At 45.5% G+C, this 21514-nt stretch overlaps 2 protein-coding genes and 2 non-coding genes across 6 annotated transcripts in view; 1 reads left to right on the top strand and 3 right to left on the bottom strand.

Moving 5' to 3' along the window:
• LOC135900285 (sodium-coupled monocarboxylate transporter 2-like) overlaps window positions 1–21514 on the bottom strand; it is a 76740-nt gene that overhangs the window by 15552 nt on the left and 39674 nt on the right. For all 3 annotated transcript variants that reach the window (XM_065429735.2, XM_065429736.2, XM_065429734.2), the window contains one exon: window positions 1256–1410. In XM_065429735.2, coding sequence (XP_065285807.2) covers window positions 1256–1410 — 155 coding nt within the window. The remainder of the gene's footprint in view (window positions 1–1255; window positions 1411–21514) is intronic.
• LOC135900286 (uncharacterized) lies at window positions 1273–20557 on the top strand. Its single transcript, XM_065429737.2, has 14 exons — window positions 1273–1384; window positions 2688–2784; window positions 5589–5665; window positions 5837–5882; window positions 7163–7248; window positions 7841–7930; window positions 10670–10756; window positions 12255–12299; window positions 12732–12776; window positions 14193–14246; window positions 16081–16107; window positions 16474–16494; window positions 18464–18517; window positions 20402–20557. The coding sequence occupies exons 3-14, from the start codon at window positions 5612–5614 to the stop codon at window positions 20510–20512; spliced, it is 720 nt and encodes a 239-aa protein (XP_065285809.2). The 5' UTR covers window positions 1273–1384; window positions 2688–2784; window positions 5589–5611; the 3' UTR covers window positions 20513–20557.
• On the bottom strand, window positions 5109–5180 carry TRNAP-UGG (transfer RNA proline (anticodon UGG)). The gene has a single exon. It is a non-coding gene; the product is annotated as a tRNA-Pro (tRNA).
• On the bottom strand, window positions 5952–6033 carry TRNAL-AAG (transfer RNA leucine (anticodon AAG)). The gene has a single exon. It is a non-coding gene; the product is annotated as a tRNA-Leu (tRNA).

Here is a 21514-nt window from a genome sequence, read left to right as displayed (position 1 = left end):
TCACTGAATTTTTGCTATGCAGAATATATATATATATATATATATATATATATATATATATATATATATATATATATATATATATATATATATATATATATATATATATATATATATATTCTGCATAGCAAAAATTCAGTGAGACGTGGCCTATTTTTGCAAAATTAGATTTTTTTTACTTTGTTAACGTGTGTATGAGCAACCGCTCGTGATCATTCAACAACATTGCTATACGGTTCGCTTCTGCAGGGCAGTGCACTAGGCTTTTGGTTACACCATATCGACACCATATCGACACCATATCGACACCACAACGAGACTCGGCAATTCCGCTAATCACTGATTCATCCCTCTGTATAATCTGCCATTGGTGGGATTACTGAAGCAAGGAATTTTCTTTCGTTCTACATTATTTTGTTCCCCATTCCCCATTTTCAGTGTATCGTAAAGTATTTGTTTCTGCGTCAGCCCATGCCACCGTGAGCGGCTTTATGCACTTGGTGTTTTCTCCTCCCGGCGTTTGACCAAGCCAATTGACCTATATCGCCCTTAATTCTGGTCACCCCTAGACCCTCACTGCGCTTCTCACTTACACGACAGCCATTGCAACAATCATCGTAATACCTCGCACCTATAGCTGCCTCACAAAGCTCCATTGTTCATTGCAGCCCTTGCCCTTCGGTTACACTTGCTTTTCTCGCGAGTCAACATATCGATTGCCTTCGTTTGTCAGGGCGCTTGATACTCTTTTACCATATAGGTATCTGTATTCATGGTTCTAAACAATATTGTCATTGTTATTATTTAATGCCATATTTTTGCGATCACTTCATTATATATACGCTGGAACTAACTGCTAGGTTAGTACTACTTTCCCTTGTCCACGAAAGCGAGCGGTTTTATTTAGCATCTTATGCCCTAACACTATATATACCGGCCTTTTTTTTGAGGGAGTTTAAAACTCGCGTTGCTTTTTGGTAGCACCGTTTCAATTCTACCCATTTAGGTTATGAAAAGAACTGCTGATAGAAGGACAGGCCTGTCACTGCACTGCGGACGTGCTAACTTTCACCTCTGCTGTACGTTCTCCTCTTAGACTATTAAAAAAAAAAGCGCTAATTTCTCTGGAAACTTAACGTCAGGGGCCGGAACCTGTCGATGTCAGCTTGTGATTCGATGATTTAGGGCATGTTATATTATGGGGACTGTACGGGACATAATGGAGTTACAACGCCGTTAAACGTTCACTGCTCACGGTATCGGCAGGGTGGCATTGGCGCCGAAGGGCTCCGTGTCGGGACAGCGGTCCAGTGAGCTGGGCATCCTGAGCGGCTTTGGACCGTGCAGCAGCCGTCCGGTGACGGCCCACGCCTGGAATGTCAGGGTGAGCGCGGTGGCTACGGATGCACCCTGCGCGCGGGCACCATCGGTAACGTTAGCATCCGTTAACACGTGAGAAAGGTCGGTTAGCCCTAACGAGCACAAACATTCGAGCTGTGTATTGTCAAATTAACAAATACCAAAACATTCTCACTGCAACAAATGTCCGCCGTCAAGTGCATAAAAATTTTTTTTATTTTATTTTTTGTACGTGAACATTTTTTATTGCCTGCCCACTCGGAGTTTGGCGTGACTGCTCAGACGGTTTCTCGTCCAGTAAACTGGCCCGATTGAACGCGGAAACTGTGAATCGCGGTCACGTGGTCGCGTGGCCACGTGGGTGGGAGAGGGTGGGTAGATCTGAGCATATAAATACCAGTATGTCGTGGGAGTGCGTAGCATTTGCACTTGCCAAGATACCGACTTAGGCCCGTTTCACATGGCGCGAATTCGGCTGCGTTTTCGCACTTGCGAATTCGCATTTGCGGCAGAATGGGCCGTCGGACCCCTCGGGCGTGCGATTTTGCCGTGTTCGGAGTGCTGACCTTCTCTGCGAAAACGCACATGCGGCAACGACGGGGAACCAATAACAACGTGGATCATAGGCACGCCACTGTGACCTTCCTACTTAATTTATTTTTGTTTTGACGAAGTAACAAACTCAAACACAAAGAACTTTCACGAAAACATTTTTTTAAGTTGCTTTACTTTGTTCTTTATACCAAAGGGAACTAGCGCCAGAAATAATTAATCCTCCGCTAGATGCTCGCAGATGCGAAAATCGCAGCTGCCACGCTCGGTGCATGTGAAACGGGAATGCGAAGTACGCATTTGCGGAAGTCGCAGCTGCGATAAACGCAGTGTAATGTCGCACCATGTGGACCGGGCTTTAGGCGCATTCTCAAAGCCAAAAGGAAACGTCTTACCGATCACGCACGCATTCGCTGTACTGCAAATGACATGAACGGTTCCTTTCCCTTAGTTGGAAATGAAACAAAGTTGCGCGCATCAAATGTCGTTCTGCATAGTATGAAAATTGAAACGCTTCAAGAAATCCTCGCTTAATGTAGATGACAACGATAAAGTGTACGTTGCTCTTTCTTTCTTTCCTTTCTTCATTTGTTACTTCCTTCGCTTATGCCAACCTACGAGCAGGAAAGCCGCACATAAACCAGCGATCTTGTTTGCGATCCTTTACACCATCCATGGTCGTTTCGACAGCGGTGCAGTCGCGGTGAGAGATAATAGCTTAATTGGCGCTAGCCTACTTGCTAACCCTCCTCGTGGGGTTTGTGTCATGATGGAAGGGATCACCATCATCAAGCCTACCCGCCCAGAGCACGCAGACTGAAGCGAGGAAGAAGAAGAGCAGTCAACGGTCGTGCCGGGCCTCGTCTCAGAACGGTAAGAGTGACCAGCCATTGAAATGCGCAGATCATTCGTCTTTTTCCCCCTCAACTGTGCACTTATTTCTGTCGACGTCTGTGCCTGCTTGAGTAGGGAACTCAAAGAACACGTCGAGCGCTATTCGGTTGCAGGCGAAGTGGCTTATGCACTGTAATCGCAGTGGAGTGCTGGCAAGATTCAATTGCTTTGTACGGGAGTGGGTGGCTGTCTCTGCATATACTCCGCGATGCAGTACGTTTGCTCCGATGAAGGGGACACCTATAGGTACACCTGCTGCGAATGCTCGCGCAGTTTGCAGCGGGCCACTCGACCACTTTAGACAAGTGTGATTCACACGGTATATACTTCGTTGGAAGGAATCAACGAGAACTCTAGAAAATTGAGTTGAACAGGAGACAGGTACAGCTACTCCGCGGTAAAAGAAATTTCAGCACGCTGTTTTACTCTGTGAAACACAAAGGGGGGCCGACGTACGCGTTATCACATTGAGCAAATCACATCAAATTGGAAAACGACTTCGAGAACAGTACGTGACGCTGTATACGCGTGGTCGACATAATGACACACGTCACCCGTTTTTCTCGGATTTCGTAAAAAAAAAAAATGGCCGCGGAAGAAATGGCCCCGCGTATAAAGCAGGAAACAAAATGGTCCCAAAGGCCATAGACAGCTGCGAAAACTGCTGTAATGAAATGCCACATGACAATAACACAGTGCACCGTCATGCGAAATATATAACCATATACAAATGACTGCGCGACGGTGGCCCTTGTGCGCAGTTTGCTTTCCTGTCATGGCCAATTCAGCTGTCGCCAATTAAAGAAATAGCACATACTTTGGTTTTACGTACGAATACCACGATCTGATTATGAGGCGGGGCTCTAGCCGATCAGCGCGATGCCATAGCTACCGCGACGGGTATCTCGCCAACTTTGCCGCCGCCGAGTTCTTTGCTTCAGGGCAAGAGTTCCCCAGTTCCGTGTTGCACACAGACATCCTAAAGATGTTTGATGGGTGTTCCCCCCTATGTTGAAGAGATCCTAGGGGTGTTCCTAAAACGTACGCTAATCTGGAGAAAACCTCCTATGTGAAAAACTGAAAGATGTCCCACGGAGTTCCTGGCCGGATCTTTTTCGGATGTTATCTGGATGCGGGATGGAGGTTATGTCCCAGGCTCGGGACGTAAAATGAATGTCATTCGTCATGCTTGTTCTAGGCACATATGGTTACCTTTGCATGCAAATGAGTGGAGCTATGAAACTTGCACAGTTTTATTGCAACTTGTCATCGGGCTGCGTAAGTGCATGAATCTTGCGAACCGTCATCAGGCCCCAGTAAGAGATAGACATCGTACCACGACCACCACCGCACTTCCACTGGGACTGCTAGTAAGGCGAGAACGGGGAAATAATCGGCACAATCCGGCGAACTTTGCGTGTTACGTTACTGATCGACAGGGAGAAAATGCGACGTTTATAATTTGTACAGGAGTAATTGGCCTTCAAGGTGTGCATATATATACACTTCATATGCTCCAATATATGGCCCGTCAGCGTTTTTGTTTTGGTGGCGAAAATAAGAACAACGAAGTGCACAACGTATTGGGCTGTTTTGTGCGCGTTTCAAATGTACTTGCTGCAGGCCAACTCTGCTAACACATCCAGATAATGTCAAGATTTCTTTCGGACGTCCACAGGATGTTGTGCGTTGTCTGGGATATTTTCACTTAGGGACAGCTTTTCCTACAAATAATTTTCCCCGAGGCCATTTCTTCCGGGGACGATGTTTACGGGGACGTTTTTGCCTACACCCGTTTTTCTCACCATTTGAATGCATTCACGAAATAAATTAGTACTCGCCGCTCTAAATTCGCTTTCGGATGAGAATATGCTGAGCCAACAGGAACGGAGAGAAGAACTTTCTCTACGTTGCCAGAGAAGCAACACAGGCATTACGATAGACTATGCATACAGGCTTCATCAGAAGGCACGTGGTACAATCCGCGTCTAATCCGACATATGCACCGCCAGCCAATAACCGCATTTACCAAAATTTCGACAGGTTTCAACACTCTAAGTATGTACCGCGTCGTACATCGTACTGGGAGCCCTGTCGAGCATGTCGTGCCTAAAAACCGCATCCACGGCCTCCGAAATTGAGCGGCGCGCACGGGTCCCGTTGGAGATCTCGGAGGCTTACTGCCGACAGCAACAACAAAAAGCTAGGCCAAAGTAAGCAAAGAAAAAAGAACGCCTGGGTTGCATCGCAATGTAACAAAACTTGTGATCAAAAAAAAAATTTATTGGAAAAAAAAAAAAGCTGGGCCCGTCCGGGATTTGAACCCGGGACCTCTCGCACCCAAAGCGAGAATCATACCCCTAGACCAACGGGCCGCTATACTCAGTGATCGTAAAAGCTTTACCAACCGCTACATACACCTGCGTGCCAATTTTATGGCAGAGAATGTTCACGAAACACACTGGCCGAACTGGCTGAAACGCGGGTGCGCTACAGTGCTGACTTGTTTAGTTGCTGTTCTTGCCATTCGTGTGTTTAACACGGCACATGCACTGACATGCTACTGCACACATGGTTATGATGGCTGCTAGATAACCAAATGTTTCGCTTATTTTTTCGGATTTCGCTGTACAGCCACAGCGTCGGCACTCGGTGTGGACTATAAAGTCCTTTTGCCGGAGAATGCCAATGTTCTGGCCATTTTCCCCGCGTTTCTCGCTCATAGCGGCAACCGCCTGAGAAACACACAGAAAGTGTTTACGTGAAGCTTTTTACACACGCAGAAACTCGACGTGGTCTTTCCGCCATGTGGACATGCGAGACTAAAGTTGGCATCACCTGCCTGGTCGTGATTTGCGGGGTGAGTGCGAAGACAGTAATGACAGCAAAGAACTGTTGCAACCACAGCCTCTTGTAAAAATACCGGTGATACCTCCAATACCCAAAAAGTATGTTTACAGGAGTCTATGGTCGCACTTCCGATGTGAGCGGCTACTAAAGGTATTGCCGTTGCGTTTGGAACTTCTTGCAGAGCGCAAACTCACTGGCCTTCGCAGCGGCCATCCTGCAGTGGGAAGGTGAGTTCTGTGCAAACTGCGCATTGACGTAATAAAAAAAAAAGAAAGAAAAAAAACGAAAAAAAAATCTGGCAGCGGTGGGATTCGAACCCACGCCCCCGAAGAGACTGGTGCCTTAAACCAGCGCCTTAGACCGCTCGGCCACGCTACCGATGGTGTCCCGCGTGGATAAGGCGCTACAAATTACTTCAAATATCCGAAAGCATTTTTTTCTATTTTTTTTGGAATTGTGTGTGTGTTTTTTGTGTTGTTCGTGTTCACAAGTGTGTCAGGTGTTCGCAAACCCTTGGCAAGTTTTAGAATCAAGTAAATTCCAATGTTTCATAAACGAGTGATCATGAGCTCTTAATCGGTCTCTGCTTTCGGAAACAGAGAGCTTGCAGACGATGCTTGGTGTCGCTATTTAACTCTACGTAATTAAGGTGATACATAGCCACTCTACATATAGTTACCTTAAGCTGGATGGCGCAAGTGGGGCGTCACGGCAAAAATAGGGTGCACAGTAGAGTGCATGTTATTATGTGGCCTCCGAGACGTTACCGATCTGATGGCGGAGGTCCATAGTATTTTCTAGTACAAACACATCTCTGAAGCATTCTGAAGTCCCCACTTGCCTACGAAACGAGTTTATGAGGTATTTATAACATGTTTATTTGTTTACGCACTTCGTTCTGAGAGCGAAAGAGAAAAAAAGAAAGTCCTGCGTTCGCTTTCCTCGTGTGGCTTAGCAAGCTAGTTTCGCACTACTCCTGCGTATATTTAGCGCGGTTTTTAAACATATATTAAACAATGCAAATTATGTGCAACTCCAGTAAATGACGTCACTACCACTGGTAAATCCATCAGGGCCCCCCTCGAGTATGGTGGACATGCCAGCCGGCAATATTGAGCATGCAGCTCAAAACTCAATACCTCCCGTCCTCTAGAGGCTCTAGAAGGCAAGAGTGGTTTTGCTAGAATACACATGTACAGTGTACTAGAATTCTAGTACACTGTATACTAGTACACAGTATTCCATATTACATACATATTTTAGTACACAGTATACACATGTATCGAAGCGCACGTGCTGTACTTTACCGGAGTTGCGAGTTCACGCAATGCCCGTAAGAGTGCAGTATGTGTAGAAGGATCTTTTCACACCATTTTCGGAAGATTTATTGTTCTGGCTTGATGCAATAGCATTTTACGAACGTCTTCATTGTAATTTTCGTTCTTAACAATTGAGTGAACAACCTATACGGTTAACCTTTCTTTCTGCGCACATCTCTTCCCCGCAGAAATGGTGGTGTCTCTCAGTTTCGGAGTCATCTTTTTCGGGGTCAGCATATTCTTCTTGATGCTGCTCTTCTCTATCCTGGTGACCGTAAGTACATCGCTTCGTTGTCTCCTCCATCACAAGAGTGTGAAGCAGTTAGCACACGTTGCCGTGGAGTGCCTGCAGGACAGCTTTAATCATCCTCGCTGATTCACTTGTATTACTTTGGACGTCCCAGTAGGTGTAGTTCGCGGTATTGTGGCATCTGTTTTCATTGCGTATAGCTATAGAGGCATACCAATTTTTGTGACAGATATTGCAAAAGGAAAGAAATAACCTAAATAAAGATTTTGCTTACTACAGTCGGTAATGTTTAATTGCCTCTCCTAAATGCAGTTAATTTCAATAGAATACTTTCAATAAATGCAGAACAAGACAATTTCTCCGTTGCCAAGCACAGGAGCACCTGAGGTGAAGCTTCCCCGTGGTTTGCCAGTGAGAAGCACTGATCCTGTCCTGCCTTCATTGTTCTATGTTCTTTGACTCTAAACTTGCACCTGTCGTGTGCTTTAAGAGTGGTTTTGCTTTAAGTTAGCTGCTCATATAGACTTGCAGTGGATCAAGTTTCACGTAACATATGGGAAACAGAGTGGCTGCTTAACTCATAACGCCGGCTCTTGATTTCGTTTGCTCTCGAAAGGACAACCAGAAGGGCATGACGATAATGACGCACGCATGCAAGACACGGCCCGTCCTCCTGTTGATCTTCCTGGGCCTTTTCAACGCCGAGGTATGGGATCCCGCTAATACGCCCAGCTAAACGCGAAAGTAAAATTGCTGAAATAGTAAAGCAAATGAAGCATATACAGCACAGCAACCTGGCGTGATGTGTTTCTGTGTTCATGTACGTTAGCTGCAGGTTAACACTTCACATTGTTCTCCTTCGCTCCGCTGTTGCTTTTGTTGCTTTTTGTGTTGACAGTCCGTGAAGAGTGACTGTCACCGCTATAATTGGAGAATAGGCAGCCTCACTTTTTGTGAAGTGTGCTGCAGATGAAAGACAGGCTTTGGCAGAATGACGGTGCAGTACTGAAGATATGATTTCAGTGCGTTTGTACTTATTCGGTGAATAAGATATGCTTATCATGACGCTGATGAGATGAAATGTGCATATCATTAGTCACCTGACTAGACCTAAGTACAGAGAAGTAGATAAGGAGCACTGCTAATTATCAATGAATACTGTGTAGCTTCTACATTCCTTCTACTTGACGGATAGAAGTGACTGACAAGACATGTGCACCTAACGCAGATATCTATTAACGGAATAGTGTCCTGCAGGCCTTCATACCAAACAGAAGCTGCTACGAGTACTTAAACACTAATGACCTGATCACTCTAAGCGTAAACACCAACACTGCTCCCTTGCGAGCGAGCACGCTCTGTATCCAGCGCCTGGAAACTGCATGCGCCCAAACAACGCCCTCTTTATTCGTCAGCATGGCACTCAGTCACACTCTTTTGTCAAGAGCACCTGAATGACTCTGGTGCTCTTTGCAACAGTCTCTCTCTCCCCCTAACTTGCGGTCCACATACTGAACAGAAAGCGTGAGCTTATGACCCGCGTTTAAATGAGAGAATTCGTGTTATATGGTTCAGTTCTCGATACGAAACATCTGCAGACAAAAACTTTGAAGACGTGGGCTACGCATCCCGTTTGTACGTGCAAGGCGTAAACAGTCGTATAACATGTTCTAATCCAGACTAAGCGCTTCCCATCCCGAGTAGAAGAGAACGAATAGAGAACTGGGCAAGTGGGAGAACGTACACGATGACATAAAACGAAAACTACATGGACGTAAAAAAAAGAAAAAAAAGAGACGAAGAGACACAAACAGGACGAGCGCTCTTTGTCTCCGTTTTTTGAAGCCCTAATTATACCAGTATGTCTGACCAACTAGTTCAAACAAACGCTATGCTACGTTTTGTTTTGTCCACTCCTTTTTATGTGCACGATCTTTAGGCGCACGGGAGAAACAGCCAAAAAAGTGTTGAATCCAGAAATAGCCAAAGCGAAATCATACGCCAAGAATCTACAAATACAAAGGTTTGGTGTACTTGTGGAGCGTCGCGGAGGCGGTGGCGGAGGACGAGGAGGAGGATGGGGCTTGATTCGATAGAGTGTGAATGTAAATAGCTTCACGGTAGCGATACGTGAAATTCAGGTACTTGTATAGGCAACATTTAATGTTATGTGCAGCGGCAACGCGGCAATCTTCACTGCGCCGTAAAGAAAAAAAAAGCAAGCCTGTGAAGTTCTAGTATTCACCAAATATCCGTCTGTGAGCTGGCCTTATGCATGCGTGCTTTATAAGTTTAAACAAATTCATCTATCACAATGGCGGCGTATTGTTGGAACTATACGCCCTCGCACTCAGCCCTCGGGGATCGTAGGCACTTGTCCGTCTTCGTTCTTATCTATTAGTTCGCGCACAGACGTATCAGCGAACGACCTATATGCTCGTGCATACGCGCGAGCAACACAACGGTTGTGGATATGAAGAGAGATTGTGGCAAGGCGGTGACGGCCGCCACACGGCGCTCAGAGATTTCTTATTTTCGCTGAGATCCGTGGCATTTAGGTCATCACGAGTGGAGAGTTATTTTCCATCACGTGCCTTCGAAGGAAATCAAGCACATATTGTGCTGCTTTACAGGGCAGAATCACGCAGCGATTAGATTTCAGTTTCAACTCCCGTCCGTTTCGTATCGGATGGGAGTGAGACGCCTAAAGGCGTGCTGCTGTGTTGAGCTCGGCATCGCATGCTGTGCCATCATTCTCGCGTATTGATGGCGGAACTTTGATAAATAAAGCGCGGATGCGGTAACGCTTTTGTGTGTTGAAAATTGGGTCTTTAATAGATATACGGCACCCTTCAGTGTCCCTCACAGGCAAGGTGATCAATCAATCAATCAATCAACCAATCAATCAATCAATCAATCAATCAATCAATCAATCAATCAATCAATCAATCAATCAATCAATCAATCAATCAATTTATCTGCAGTTATCACTGGTTCGAGCAGAAGCTCGCTTCTATTGTCATCGTTGAAGGGATGGCGAAAATGGTGGCGCCGAGGATACCAAGGGAATAAAATTTCGCCAATATATTAATTGATTTTGTTGTGTAGCGTGATCCCGCCGTCTCGAGCACGAAGTTGATGCATATATCTATTTCTCTTCCTTTTTTTTTCTTTTTTCTTTTTTACCCGCCGTGGCGTTGCGATGCTATGCCCGAGGGCGGGGGATGCCGCGGCGGCCACATTTCGAAGGGGGCGAAATGCAAAAACGCCCGTGCACCCTGCATTGGGTGCACGTTAAAAAGGACCCCAGGTGGTCGAAATTAATGCGGAGTCCCCCAGTGACGGCGTGCCTCGTAATCAGATCGTGGTCGTGGCACGTAAAACCAGAGAATCTGGTTTTGAAACGTAACTAATGCTATACATCCTTGCACCGACCACGTTGCAGCTGCGTGGCTTGATCCAGGTCAAGTACGAGAGGTCCGCCATGGTGACGCAGATGCCCCTCACGATTCCTCCACCGGGCCCCGTATTGGTGAGCACGATGACGACGCGCCATCTTTGCCTAGCGCCCGTTTTAAATGCGATAACTATGGGCAAATTTGCCCAGAGTTATCGCATTTCTCGGAAGATGTTCTCAAGCAAATATAAGGTTACTGTTATGGTTTGTGTTAAAACTGTATTTCAGCAAACCACTTCTGCGGAAGTTACAAAGTGGAGGCTCTTCATGAACCTTCCTTCCGGAAGGTTCATGAAAGGGTAAAGCGTTACTCACCCGGCCGTAGCACGTTGCTGTGTACAAGCCAATTGTATTTCAGCACGTGTATGCAGCAGTGGTCATTCGCAAGTCCCTTAGAAATCTCTATCTTTCTTAAAACGTGTGTTCGTAAAAGAAAAACTAAGAAAGAAAGAAGTTTATTGTTATGATTTACGTTGAGATGAGCTTCAAAGCAGGTATTTCATGTAACCAAGTGCGTTCGTTTTCTTGATGCACGTGATCAGCATGACACCGTGTATGTCCCAGCTATAGCGTTAGCCAAGCTGTTCAATGGAAACGAAGATTTAAGAAACACGGTGCCAGATACAATTATAAGACGTGCGGTGTTCAGTCGGGTTTTAAAAGTGTATTTTGCGCCGTGTTCTTTGAAACCTTTTCCTTCCTTTTCTCTCTTTTTTTTTCTTCGTTGATGAGCTTCGTTCTGCTTGCTGCGCTATACATACTGTTCCTATGAAGGACAAAAAAGAGACAGACACACATGTGCGCAAACTTTCAACTGTTTCCTAACCAGGTAACAGTTAACAGTCCTAGCTAACCTTAGCTGGGACACCCTATATACTCTTTGGAAGGAGCAGACGAACAAGAACCCGACAGTTTGCTTCATGTGACGGGAATCTTGAACAAAGATCACCTATAGTAATATTTTCATTTGTGCGCATTGTTCCTGTTCTTAATATTTCCGTATTACTGATGGAAGTATAGCACTGCCGCCCCAGTTGAACCTGGAAAACAAGGTATGCCGCTCGCACACCCGATAAGTATAGTCTCGGCTCAGAAAGGTTCACATTATAGTGCATGGAAGCAGCCTACTTCTTCTCGTGCTTGCTTCTTCTATTTTCCGCAGAAAATAAAGCTGTACGGGTTCGAAACGTTGCAACATATTTGTCTCCCCCTGATGGCGTATACACACACAATTTCTTAAAGGAGAACGACAACCGCACTGTCTCTTAAGGTGCATGTATACTTATCTGTGTGTCTGGGTGGTCTAAGAAAGCCGAGCACTGCGACGAAGCGGGAGGAGACTGTGGGTCGAAAGGGCTCATGGCTACAGTGCAATCTTTTCCGGAAATGATACATACGCCCCTGAAACGAACACACCACTTCTCTTTTCTACTCTCTCTGTCTCTCTCTCTCTTCTACTTTTTTTTTCTTTTTTTGAAAAAGAAAGACGCAGTGACTTTTCTCTTGTGTTGTCTGTGGCCTGCCTGTGGGTTATGTGTTGCTGACAAGACCCCGTGTTCTCTTCCTTTTCTAGCGACAATCGTACAAGCTGATCACCGACAGCTACGCTGCCGCCCAGGTATGCATACAATACAGGACCGAGTGGCAAATTATTTACGTATTAGCATCACAAACATCAAAGCACCGATATGTACCTGTCTGCTGACGCTTTAACATATTTTTCTGTCTGGTTGTCCCATGGTATTTCGGGCCCGTGTATGCCATTTGCTATGTAAGTTTGATAGCTAATCTTCCACCGAAAGGGCCAAGTAAAAAAGAAAGTAAAAAGCGCGTCAGCCCCCCACCCACCCCTCTTTTTATTTCAGTGCTGAAGTCACTTTTCAACGACAGCTGCGTGTCCTACGCGTGCCTAAAATCTCTCTCTCTCTCTTCTACTTTTTTTTCCTTTTTTTGAAAAAGAAAGACGCAGTGACTTTTCTCTTGTGTTGTCTCTGGCCTGCCCGTGGGTTATGTGTTGCTGACAAGACCCCGTGTTCTCTTCCTTTTCTAGCGACAATCGTACAAGCTGATCACCGAGAGCAACGCTGCCGCCCAGGTATGCATACAATACAGGACCGAGTGGCAGATTATTTACGTTTTAGTATCACAAACATCAAAGCACCTATATGTACCTGTCTGCTGACGTTTTAACATATTGTTTTGTCTGGTTGTCCCATGGTATTTCGGGCCCGTGTATGCCATTTGCTTTTTAAGTTTGATAGCTAATCTTCCACCGAAAGGGCCAAGTATAAAAAAAGCAAAAGCCCGTTAGCCCCTCCCCCGCCCCCCCCCCCCTTTTTTTTTCAGTGCTGAAGTCACTTTTCAACGGCAACTGCGTGTCCTACGCGTGCCTAAAATCAGCATGACGACCCAAGTGTATCAAGCACCTTGAATCGAACTGTAGTCGGTTACACATAGCCAAAGCATTTAACGGCGCCAAAGGACGGGGAAGAGACGACTGTTGCGAATGCAAGTAAATAAGCGAGCAATTGTGAGTGGCACCAGGTCTTGCACCTGTCTCGTCCGGGTCTTCCTGCGTCGCTCAAGTGCTTTCGTCCCTTACGAGCTGAGCTGTCGAAACTCGCCATCTTGAAAACGCGCAAACGACAGCACGAAATAAAGGAGAGCGAGAGAGAACACAACCCTTGTCGCTTGTCTTGTCGCTTGCGCTGTTTAAGATGCGCTTAGTGGCCTAAATTGCTACAAGGTTCGACTTCACGTTTGCTCAGGCGGTTACTCTATAGATAACAGGTTTTCTCCGTATAGAGTCTCCAGAGCACATACTGTGTACGTACGGGAATGTAATGTGGGTATGTACAGCAAGCGGGGGTTCAACACGTGCGGGAATGATTCTTTCATTTTAATAGTGCTTGTTAAAGGGACACTAAAGTGAAAAATGATTTCTTCTGTATCAGTAAATTACCATTCTACAGCACCAAAAACACCACTCTTACAACAATAAGACGTTTGGTAAGCCAGAAAAAGCGCAAGAACGAAATGTGGGTGGCGACGCCTACTTGAGTTCCCGCACCTGGGGGCTGTGACGTCTTGGATTTTGATGGCATCTTCTAGGGCCTACTAATTATATATAGCGGTACAGATTGACCGCATTGTGTTCCAAAGAAACCGAATAATGAACATGGCAGGTTTCGGGAACCTTTATTCAGCCAACGCGGCCCAAATGCTTAAAGAAACTTTGGAATCCCTGACGTCACGCTGACGTACCGGCGGTGGCGTTTCGGCGCGAAATTCAAATGCTGATTCTTGGACCTTCATTTTCTCATCTAATATTCAAACTATTTTCTTGAAATGGCTACCTGCAGGTTTCTCAAACAATGCTTTATTAGTCTAAACTGATTTATTGTTTCCCTTTAGTGTCGCTTTAAAGAAACGCTAAAGAGAAACACGCAAATGTTGTGTCCTCCAAGTATACATGGCATCATGAATCTCTTTCTCTCTCCCCGAAATTCAGCGTCCTCAAAAGGGAGCCGCCGGCTTGAACACCACGATGTTGCTTCGACAAGTGGTAAGCGAGAAAGCAAACGTATATATATGCAAGCACCTTGTTTTAACAGCCCAATGGCAGCGACATGCGTTCAAGCTTCCTTTCGCCCCACTTTCCTCTCGCCCTCGCTGCCGGTGACGCGACAGCGCCGCCACCGCGCCTCTATCTCGGCCATGTGTAATGGACGAAAATCGCGCAAATTGCACAGCGGGCAAAGAAGAGTCGTCCTATACTGCAACACTGCAACAACACTGCAGGCCTTTGCCCTGCAGTGGGCGTAACCAGGCTGATGATGATGATGATGATGATGATACTGCAACACGCACCAACTAGGTCTTGTCGCGGTGCTGCACGCATACGTGGGCGCGGAGCCGCTGCATGCATGCACGCAGTGCAGGCGAATATGGGAAAGGTCTGTGCAAGCATCAATGAAAGTTTTTCACCACCACCATCTCTGTACAAGCATGCGATACGAGCCGAACCCGTGTCGTGTGCCTCCTACGAAACTAGCGCGCGAAATCGCGTACTTCGTAAAAGAGAGTGACAATTTATTTTTTTCGAGAGAAGGGGCTTAACCTCCTCCACATCCTCGTGAGACCCTTTGTACGTGTGATATACGTTCTAACGGAAACAGATTAAAAAAAAAAAATTGCGAACGCGTTGGTGCTTATTATTCGTTCTTTCGTCACGGCGGGTACTAGATGGTCGACAATCCTGCGCAGTCCGTTCGCTAATTAACTAACAGTGGTTTATTACCTTTCTTAATGAAGGCTTCTAACGACAATGCTGCAATGCTATGTAGTATTGGAGGAGGACGCCGCAAGAGGCTAAATCAATTTACGCGGTTTAAAACAAAACACCGTCATCCATTGTTGCAACATTCGTCGATAAATATTCGTCTTTCGGCCCTATAACGAAAGTGGGCGCATTAAGATCGCCCGAAGAACCGCCCACGCGATGTTTTCCGCCTCGTTTGGTGTCTTTAACGTCAACGGGTTGATCTCCTGTGCGTACCTCTTATCATCGTATCTCGCGAAGGTCATTTCTCGGCGACCACTTTTCTGCTTCAATGCATAAAACAGCGTTTTCTTAAAAGACGTAAGTGGAACGCCAATGCGTCTCGTCGGGCACATTGAAAATCAATATCTCGGAACCGGTGCGGTCCTGAGAATTCGTACCAAGTGGATACGCCTTGCGAACTCGCCGGCTATAATTAAATATGTGCCGTAGCTTAATAGAATAAAAAGTTAGTCAGGGTAATTACGTTACTTATTAGGCGTTTTGATTTCTCGTAGAAGTATTGGGCACCTCGTCAAGTAATTTAAATCAAGGATTGGGATTGTGCTAACTGCCACCGGCGATATTTGTTTTAAATTTCGACCTTTTAAAAAAAGCGCCCGGTACATACAGAGATATTCAATAAGTTTTTCATTTTTGTCTGTTAGGGTTAATACACTTCTAAAGCTTCTAGGCGGGTTCCTTGTAGAAAATCTTTGTCCGCAGGCTGTCCAGGAAGGTTGCGTAGACTACAGTGAAGCGCCTGTAATATTTCAACGAAATATATAAAAAATACTCGTTGACTATTATCTTTTTTTCGAAAGTTTCGTAAAGATGTTTACGAAAAACGCACGCGTGACCCTTCTCTGAATGCGGAGGGTGCAGCTTTCTATAAAAGCGGTACATGTCAAGTTTCCTTTCGTTTAAAAGTAAAATAAAACTGAACTGAACGTATCTGTCAATAGCACAACCGGCTCAATCAGCAGATCTATACGCACCAAGTGTGTGGACGGCTCGCCGCCTAAACAAACAGAGCGACTGACGGTGTGTAACACGTGCTATTTGTTCTCTTCTGCAGTCCGACGTGGATGAGAACGGGGATGAAGTGAGTACTCTCAACACTTCTCACTGTCGGAGATAGGTGCATGCAATTCTTTCAAAAATCTTATGGGCAAGCTTTATATAATTGTGCAGGTGCTTCATCATTTTCTCAATTTTAAGAGCGTGTCAGAGGTAGTCAAAGGAGAGCGGTTATTTAAATCCAAAAGCACCTTGCCGCTCTTCTCCGATCGGTGTTTCTAGACTGGGAAACAATGAAAAGGAGCAGTGAGAAAAAAAATCATGCCACTGAAATTATGGAGAAGCACGCTGACACATTGCGTAACTCTTTTTGAAAGACAATTTGAACCTATTGCGCCGCAGCTTGCACTGCTGAAACTTAACGATTCTTATTTTCACTTTGCTATGACAGGCCGCCGTTAAACTGGACCCGGTAAGTTTGCTATAGGTATACAGCCAGCCGCTGTAAGTCAGAAAAAATTTGACGCGCCTATTACGTATACGGTTTTCTTTGTTCGCTTCTTTGCCCCTAGAAATCGTTCCTACTATCATTGTATTGCGGTTATATAGCGAGACAACATTCGTGTACTTTGTAAAGAGAACTTTTTTTTCTCGCAGAACTCTCCGGCATAGTTTCGCGGAGAATAATCTGCAGGCACATTTGGCGTTAGTCAGCAGACACTTGACATATTCGCGTTTACGCCACAGCGTGCGAAGGTGTGGTCGGAAAGGAAGGTCTCATGCTTCATCTGGCGCTCATATACGAATATTGAAACGTCGCAAGGTTACGAAAAAAGGCTTGCAGGACCAGGCTGTGCCATACGTCGATAACTTAGAACACTGTTTCAACCTTAAAGTAAATTGCAGGACCACCTTACGCTCACTCGTAAAGTGGTCGAAAGAGGGCTGCTCAGAATTAACATTGGACGCCTGAGGTTATTCACCGTGCTATCTCGGCGCGCGAGCACTTCTGAGCTCCGCCCACAGCAGCTTGGAATCGCACCCTCGACCTCGGTCTAATTAAGCGTGCTGCCATAGCCGTTGACCAAGCGCGGCGCTTATGTCATTATTTCGAGGAGCGAGCCAAGCTTTTGATAACATTCTCGTGATCTCCGTGGAAAGGGCTGGCTGCTAGCAGGCATAGCATTCCGTGCTGTCGGTCGCTGAATTCATCGAGGCCAGAGGTACGCTTATCAGTGCTCGTTGTTTCTTTCGACATTGGCGCTGACGCGGCGCTATACCGTAAAACCACGAGTTCACGCCCACACTCGAAAGATAGCCTAGATTTCACCCGCGCCCCAATTGTTTATCTCAAGTACCGATAGACCGCCACCAAATGAAAAGATTTATTCGAGGCCGAGAGCGTGTAAAAGACGTTTTGGCGGATACTTGGTAAGCTGAGGTGACGTCAAATGGCACGTCCGACGCCGTGGTGCCGTCGTTCAGCTTTCCTATAGCATTGTGCTTCTGACCACGAGTTCTAGGCATTCTGATTGGGCAAAATGAGAAAGGTCGTATTACAGTGTCGGTCCGTGCACATATAAAGAACTCTGCACACGTTGGGATAAAGTGAACAGGAGGAAGGGGAAAAGTGCAAATTAGCTTACGGTGAAGCTCATGCAAATAATGCACCAGTGGATTGCCCAATTCTTTCCGAGAGTTCGGCAACACTTCTGTATCTTAAGAGCCTGATTCCGTGATTCTTTCATAATTTCGCTGTGTCTGTGCGGGGAGGGTGGGGGTTAAAATTATTTTAGAGCCCTCGGCTCTCACCAAAGCACCTCTCGTAGTATAACTACACGCCACATTTCGGATGTGTCAGTCTAAGTCGAACAGTCACCATCAGCCTCATCGATCAGACAACATTAAAACATAGCAAAACGAAGACTATACGAAAAACGTTCATGATTGCATGTTTTCAAGACGTTCTGTATAAACGTCAGTGTCGTTTGGCCATTGTATTCGTGAGCAAAGGGCCAAGGTAGGCTGTACGTTGAAAATGAAATCATTAACTGAAGTTATAAAACATAATAGGGAGCGAGGCGTTTGATGCATTTAAAGGCATCACGGGCGATTCACGACAATGAGAAGTCTTGAATCCTTGGACACTTGTTCTGGTCGTACAATGCTACAATGTTTTGCCATCGGAAGATAGCTCAAACCTTCTTGTCGGTATGGTGAACGCCAATTTGGTTTTTCATGGCAAACTCGTGGGGGTGACGACATAATAAACGAATCTCGTAAAACACTATCCTATAATTTGCGTTTTCCTCGTATACATGACCACATAGTCCATTAACATGTCGTCGCTGAAACGCATTGAATGTAAATGATGATGGCGAACGAATCGTAATCGTAGTGACATTTCTGACACATTGTATTGTGCGTTTCGATGCTTCCAGGATATTATCTTGTACCTGTCCATCGGGCTGTTCATCTGCAACGTCATCATAGACGTAAGCCCGTTTTCATGCCCAGAATAACGCCCGTGTATTATTTAAGTTAACAGCAAAGGCGGTAACGGCACATTTGCACGATATACATCAGCGCACCTCATCACCACAAGCACTAGAGAAAACAGTGAAGTTTGTAACGTGCAGCATACATCTAAGGCAGTTGGTGACTAGACCTGCGCTGCGAAATTGTTAAGACATTTGCCAAATGTTCCAAAAAAGAAAAGAAAAAGAAGGCGCTGGAAGATACAGATGTTTGAGTGTTTGCCGTCGCCACCAGTATGTGGTGGCCATGTAAAGGGTTCTCTTCTGTTCTTTTTTTCCCTCTTTTTTTTTTGAGAGCGATGATTTGTATAATATGAACTTTTCAAATAGCTGCATGTATACATATACTGCAAGCACTTGGTACAGCGTCAATCTTGCTAATATATAGATTTTTGAGTTCAGGCGGGCAGTGAACATCTTGTGGACGTAATGAAACTTGACAATAAATTCAAAACTTTCGGCCTATTCTGCAGCGTTACTTGTATTACAGCGAAGATTTTAGCTCAACTAGAAGCTAGAAAAAACTAGAGAAACCAGAAAATGTTGTATGCACGTTTTCACAATGTCCCGAACGAACTGGATGATTAAACGAGTTTGTATTTAGAGGGAATGGATTGCGTATTAGGGGTGATGTCCAGGTAAATATTGAAGTGTGAGGACAAATCAGGGGCTAAATGAAAATTGTCAGACCCCCGTTATTGCGTCTTTAGAGGCGTTATATGGGACGCTTAGACGGTTTCCCCAAATGCTCCGAGAGAACTAAATGTGGCGGCAATTTTATATTTAAATATAGTTTCCTGTTATTTGTGACGTGCATTAAAAGCTAGAAGTGTGTGAGAAAAATATGCTGTTGGGGGGAAAATAATTACTGAACACTCGTTTTCTCCCTGTTTTCTTGCTTTACCCGAGAAGCGTAGATTATCTTTCCGGTCTCCTCGATGAAATAAAGGAACCACGTTGTTTATATTTCATGGGATAGGAAGCATGCTGATGGTGAGGTACGATAACAGTTTTAACTGTGTAGAGTGAATACAGCATTTCTAGGAAATTACTTATATACAAGCATTCCAGAACATTGCAAGAATATTTTACGAACCACGCAGTAATTTTTCCCGAAGTCCTGAAAAACCTCAACGTGCCGCAAAGTTAAAATTGCAAGGAAATAAGGGAGATTATATGGGGGAATGTGTGTGTAAGGTTTCAGGAGCTTCGCCTAATTGCACAGCCGCTATTCGTAATTTTTCCTAGTATTAAGCGAACTGCATATGACATCAAATTCAAATTCGGTGAAAAGGGGGGCTTAGTAAGGAGTAACGTGTGATGAAACATTAACGGCTGTTGTTTAATTATTATCTTTCCAAATAATGACTTAATCCTCGTTATATCCCTACTTTCTTGCCCTATACGAGCTATAGGTGCCTGCGGTGTCCTCGGTCACGTTAACGAGCCGCCTCGTTAATTTTTCTTTTTGTGAAAATTGGCACCAGGTTATAGATTATGTGTAGAAAAAAAGTCCATATTGTGTGGGCTTGTTACGGCCTTTGCAGTAAATTGCTCATGCGACTTATAAGTTTGCTTTATGAACGGCGTAGATTTCATCTGATTACTGTTGTAACTATCGCCAACCCAGGTCAGATTTGCTTAAAATGGCGGGAACATTATGGCTGATACGCTCGCGAACTTAAAATTGCGTGGGTTAAAAGTTTGTGTGTGGGTGAGTGAGTCCCTCAGAAATATGTTATGCAGTACCTGCGCGCTGCCCCTTCAAAAGTGTTACATTCGGTTGTAAACAAACTCTATTCCCATACATGCTGCGTAATGATTCGGCATTCTTCGTTTCAGGCCTTTGTCATCAGGAGGCTCGGCCTGTACACTTCCAAGATGGGATCACTCCCGCTCCAAACTTCTGGATCGCTACCGGCACAAAGCTCCGGGTCCCGTGGCCAACAATAAAAAAAAAAAGAAAGCAATGGAAACATTGCGGCAGACACGAGCCAACTTGGGCATATTTTGTAGCTATAGGCCTCGAGGGCCACCACAGGAGAGACCGGCGCTGCCATTGCCATGACATTGAAGTCTTGATCGTAGAATTATAAATAACTCGTTTCATTCCCAAGATAACAATATAGTTGGTCACTCTTGCAGCACGGTTTACTTCTTGGTGCCGCAGTGCCGGACGTATTTGACCGATGCCTGTGAGAATCCTCACGTGTGCCCCAAAACGAAGCGGCAGCGAGGTGCTTGGCCGATAAAGTCAGTGAAAGCGAAATATGGTGATCGTTAGATTCGAGCAAGTGATGCACACAGGGCTTGTAGCGTGCTCCTTGGCATGGCATCAGTCAGAATACACGGCGGAAGCGCGGATTGGGGCGACGCAAATATAAGCGGTTGAAGGTTAAGTGCCGCGTATTATAACAGACTAGTGATAAATAATCGTATCGCGATATTTCTGGCGAAAGTGGCCAGCCACCCTCGCCACGACGAATGCTTTGAACAGTGCAATTTTAGAAAGATCGTGGTAACTGAATAACTAATACACCGCAGTATAATTTTCTACGGCACGTTTCTAAGGCAACACCGCATTCACTGGAGGCGATTTTGTCCAGTTTTCAAGGAACGAACTCGTGGCTGAGTGGTAGCGTCTCCGTCTCACACTCCAGAGACCCCGATTCGATTCCCACCAGCCCATCTTGCAAGATGTTTTTATTTATGAAGTGCCTTCTGAGATTTATCGCTCATGGTCAACGCCGCTGACGCCGACACCGACGCCGATGACACCGGCTTTTCTGCGACACGAGCTCCTTGACGCTGTCGCCTTAATATGAAGTCATCAGGTCGCTCGCTTCCTGAACACCTTCGCTGTCCTATACACACCGTATATACGAGCCAGGTTGTCTTGCAGCCAAGACGCCACACGCGCAACGCTTAAAGCACGCGAACATTCGGAATTAAACA

Source organism: Dermacentor albipictus, chromosome 1, assembly GCF_038994185.2.
Source record: "Dermacentor albipictus isolate Rhodes 1998 colony chromosome 1, USDA_Dalb.pri_finalv2, whole genome shotgun sequence".
NCBI classification, from domain to species: domain Eukaryota; kingdom Metazoa; phylum Arthropoda; class Arachnida; order Ixodida; family Ixodidae; genus Dermacentor; species Dermacentor albipictus.
The sequence above is the reverse complement of the archived record's forward strand: the minus strand, read 5'-3'. Positions and strand labels throughout refer to the sequence as shown.

Bases quoted from the DNA above. Each gene is read 5' to 3' on its own strand.
- LOC135900286 (XM_065429737.2), top strand. From the start codon at position 5,612: ATGTGGACATGCGAGACTAAAGTTGGCATCACCTGCCTGGTCGTGATT. The intron at 7,931-10,669 runs GTATGGGATCCC...ACCACGTTGCAG, and splicing joins TGGGCCTTTTCAACGCCGAG to CTGCGTGGCTTGATCCAGGT. The intron at 18,518-20,401 runs GTAAGCCCGTTT...TCTTCGTTTCAG, and splicing joins TCTGCAACGTCATCATAGAC to GCCTTTGTCATCAGGAGGCT.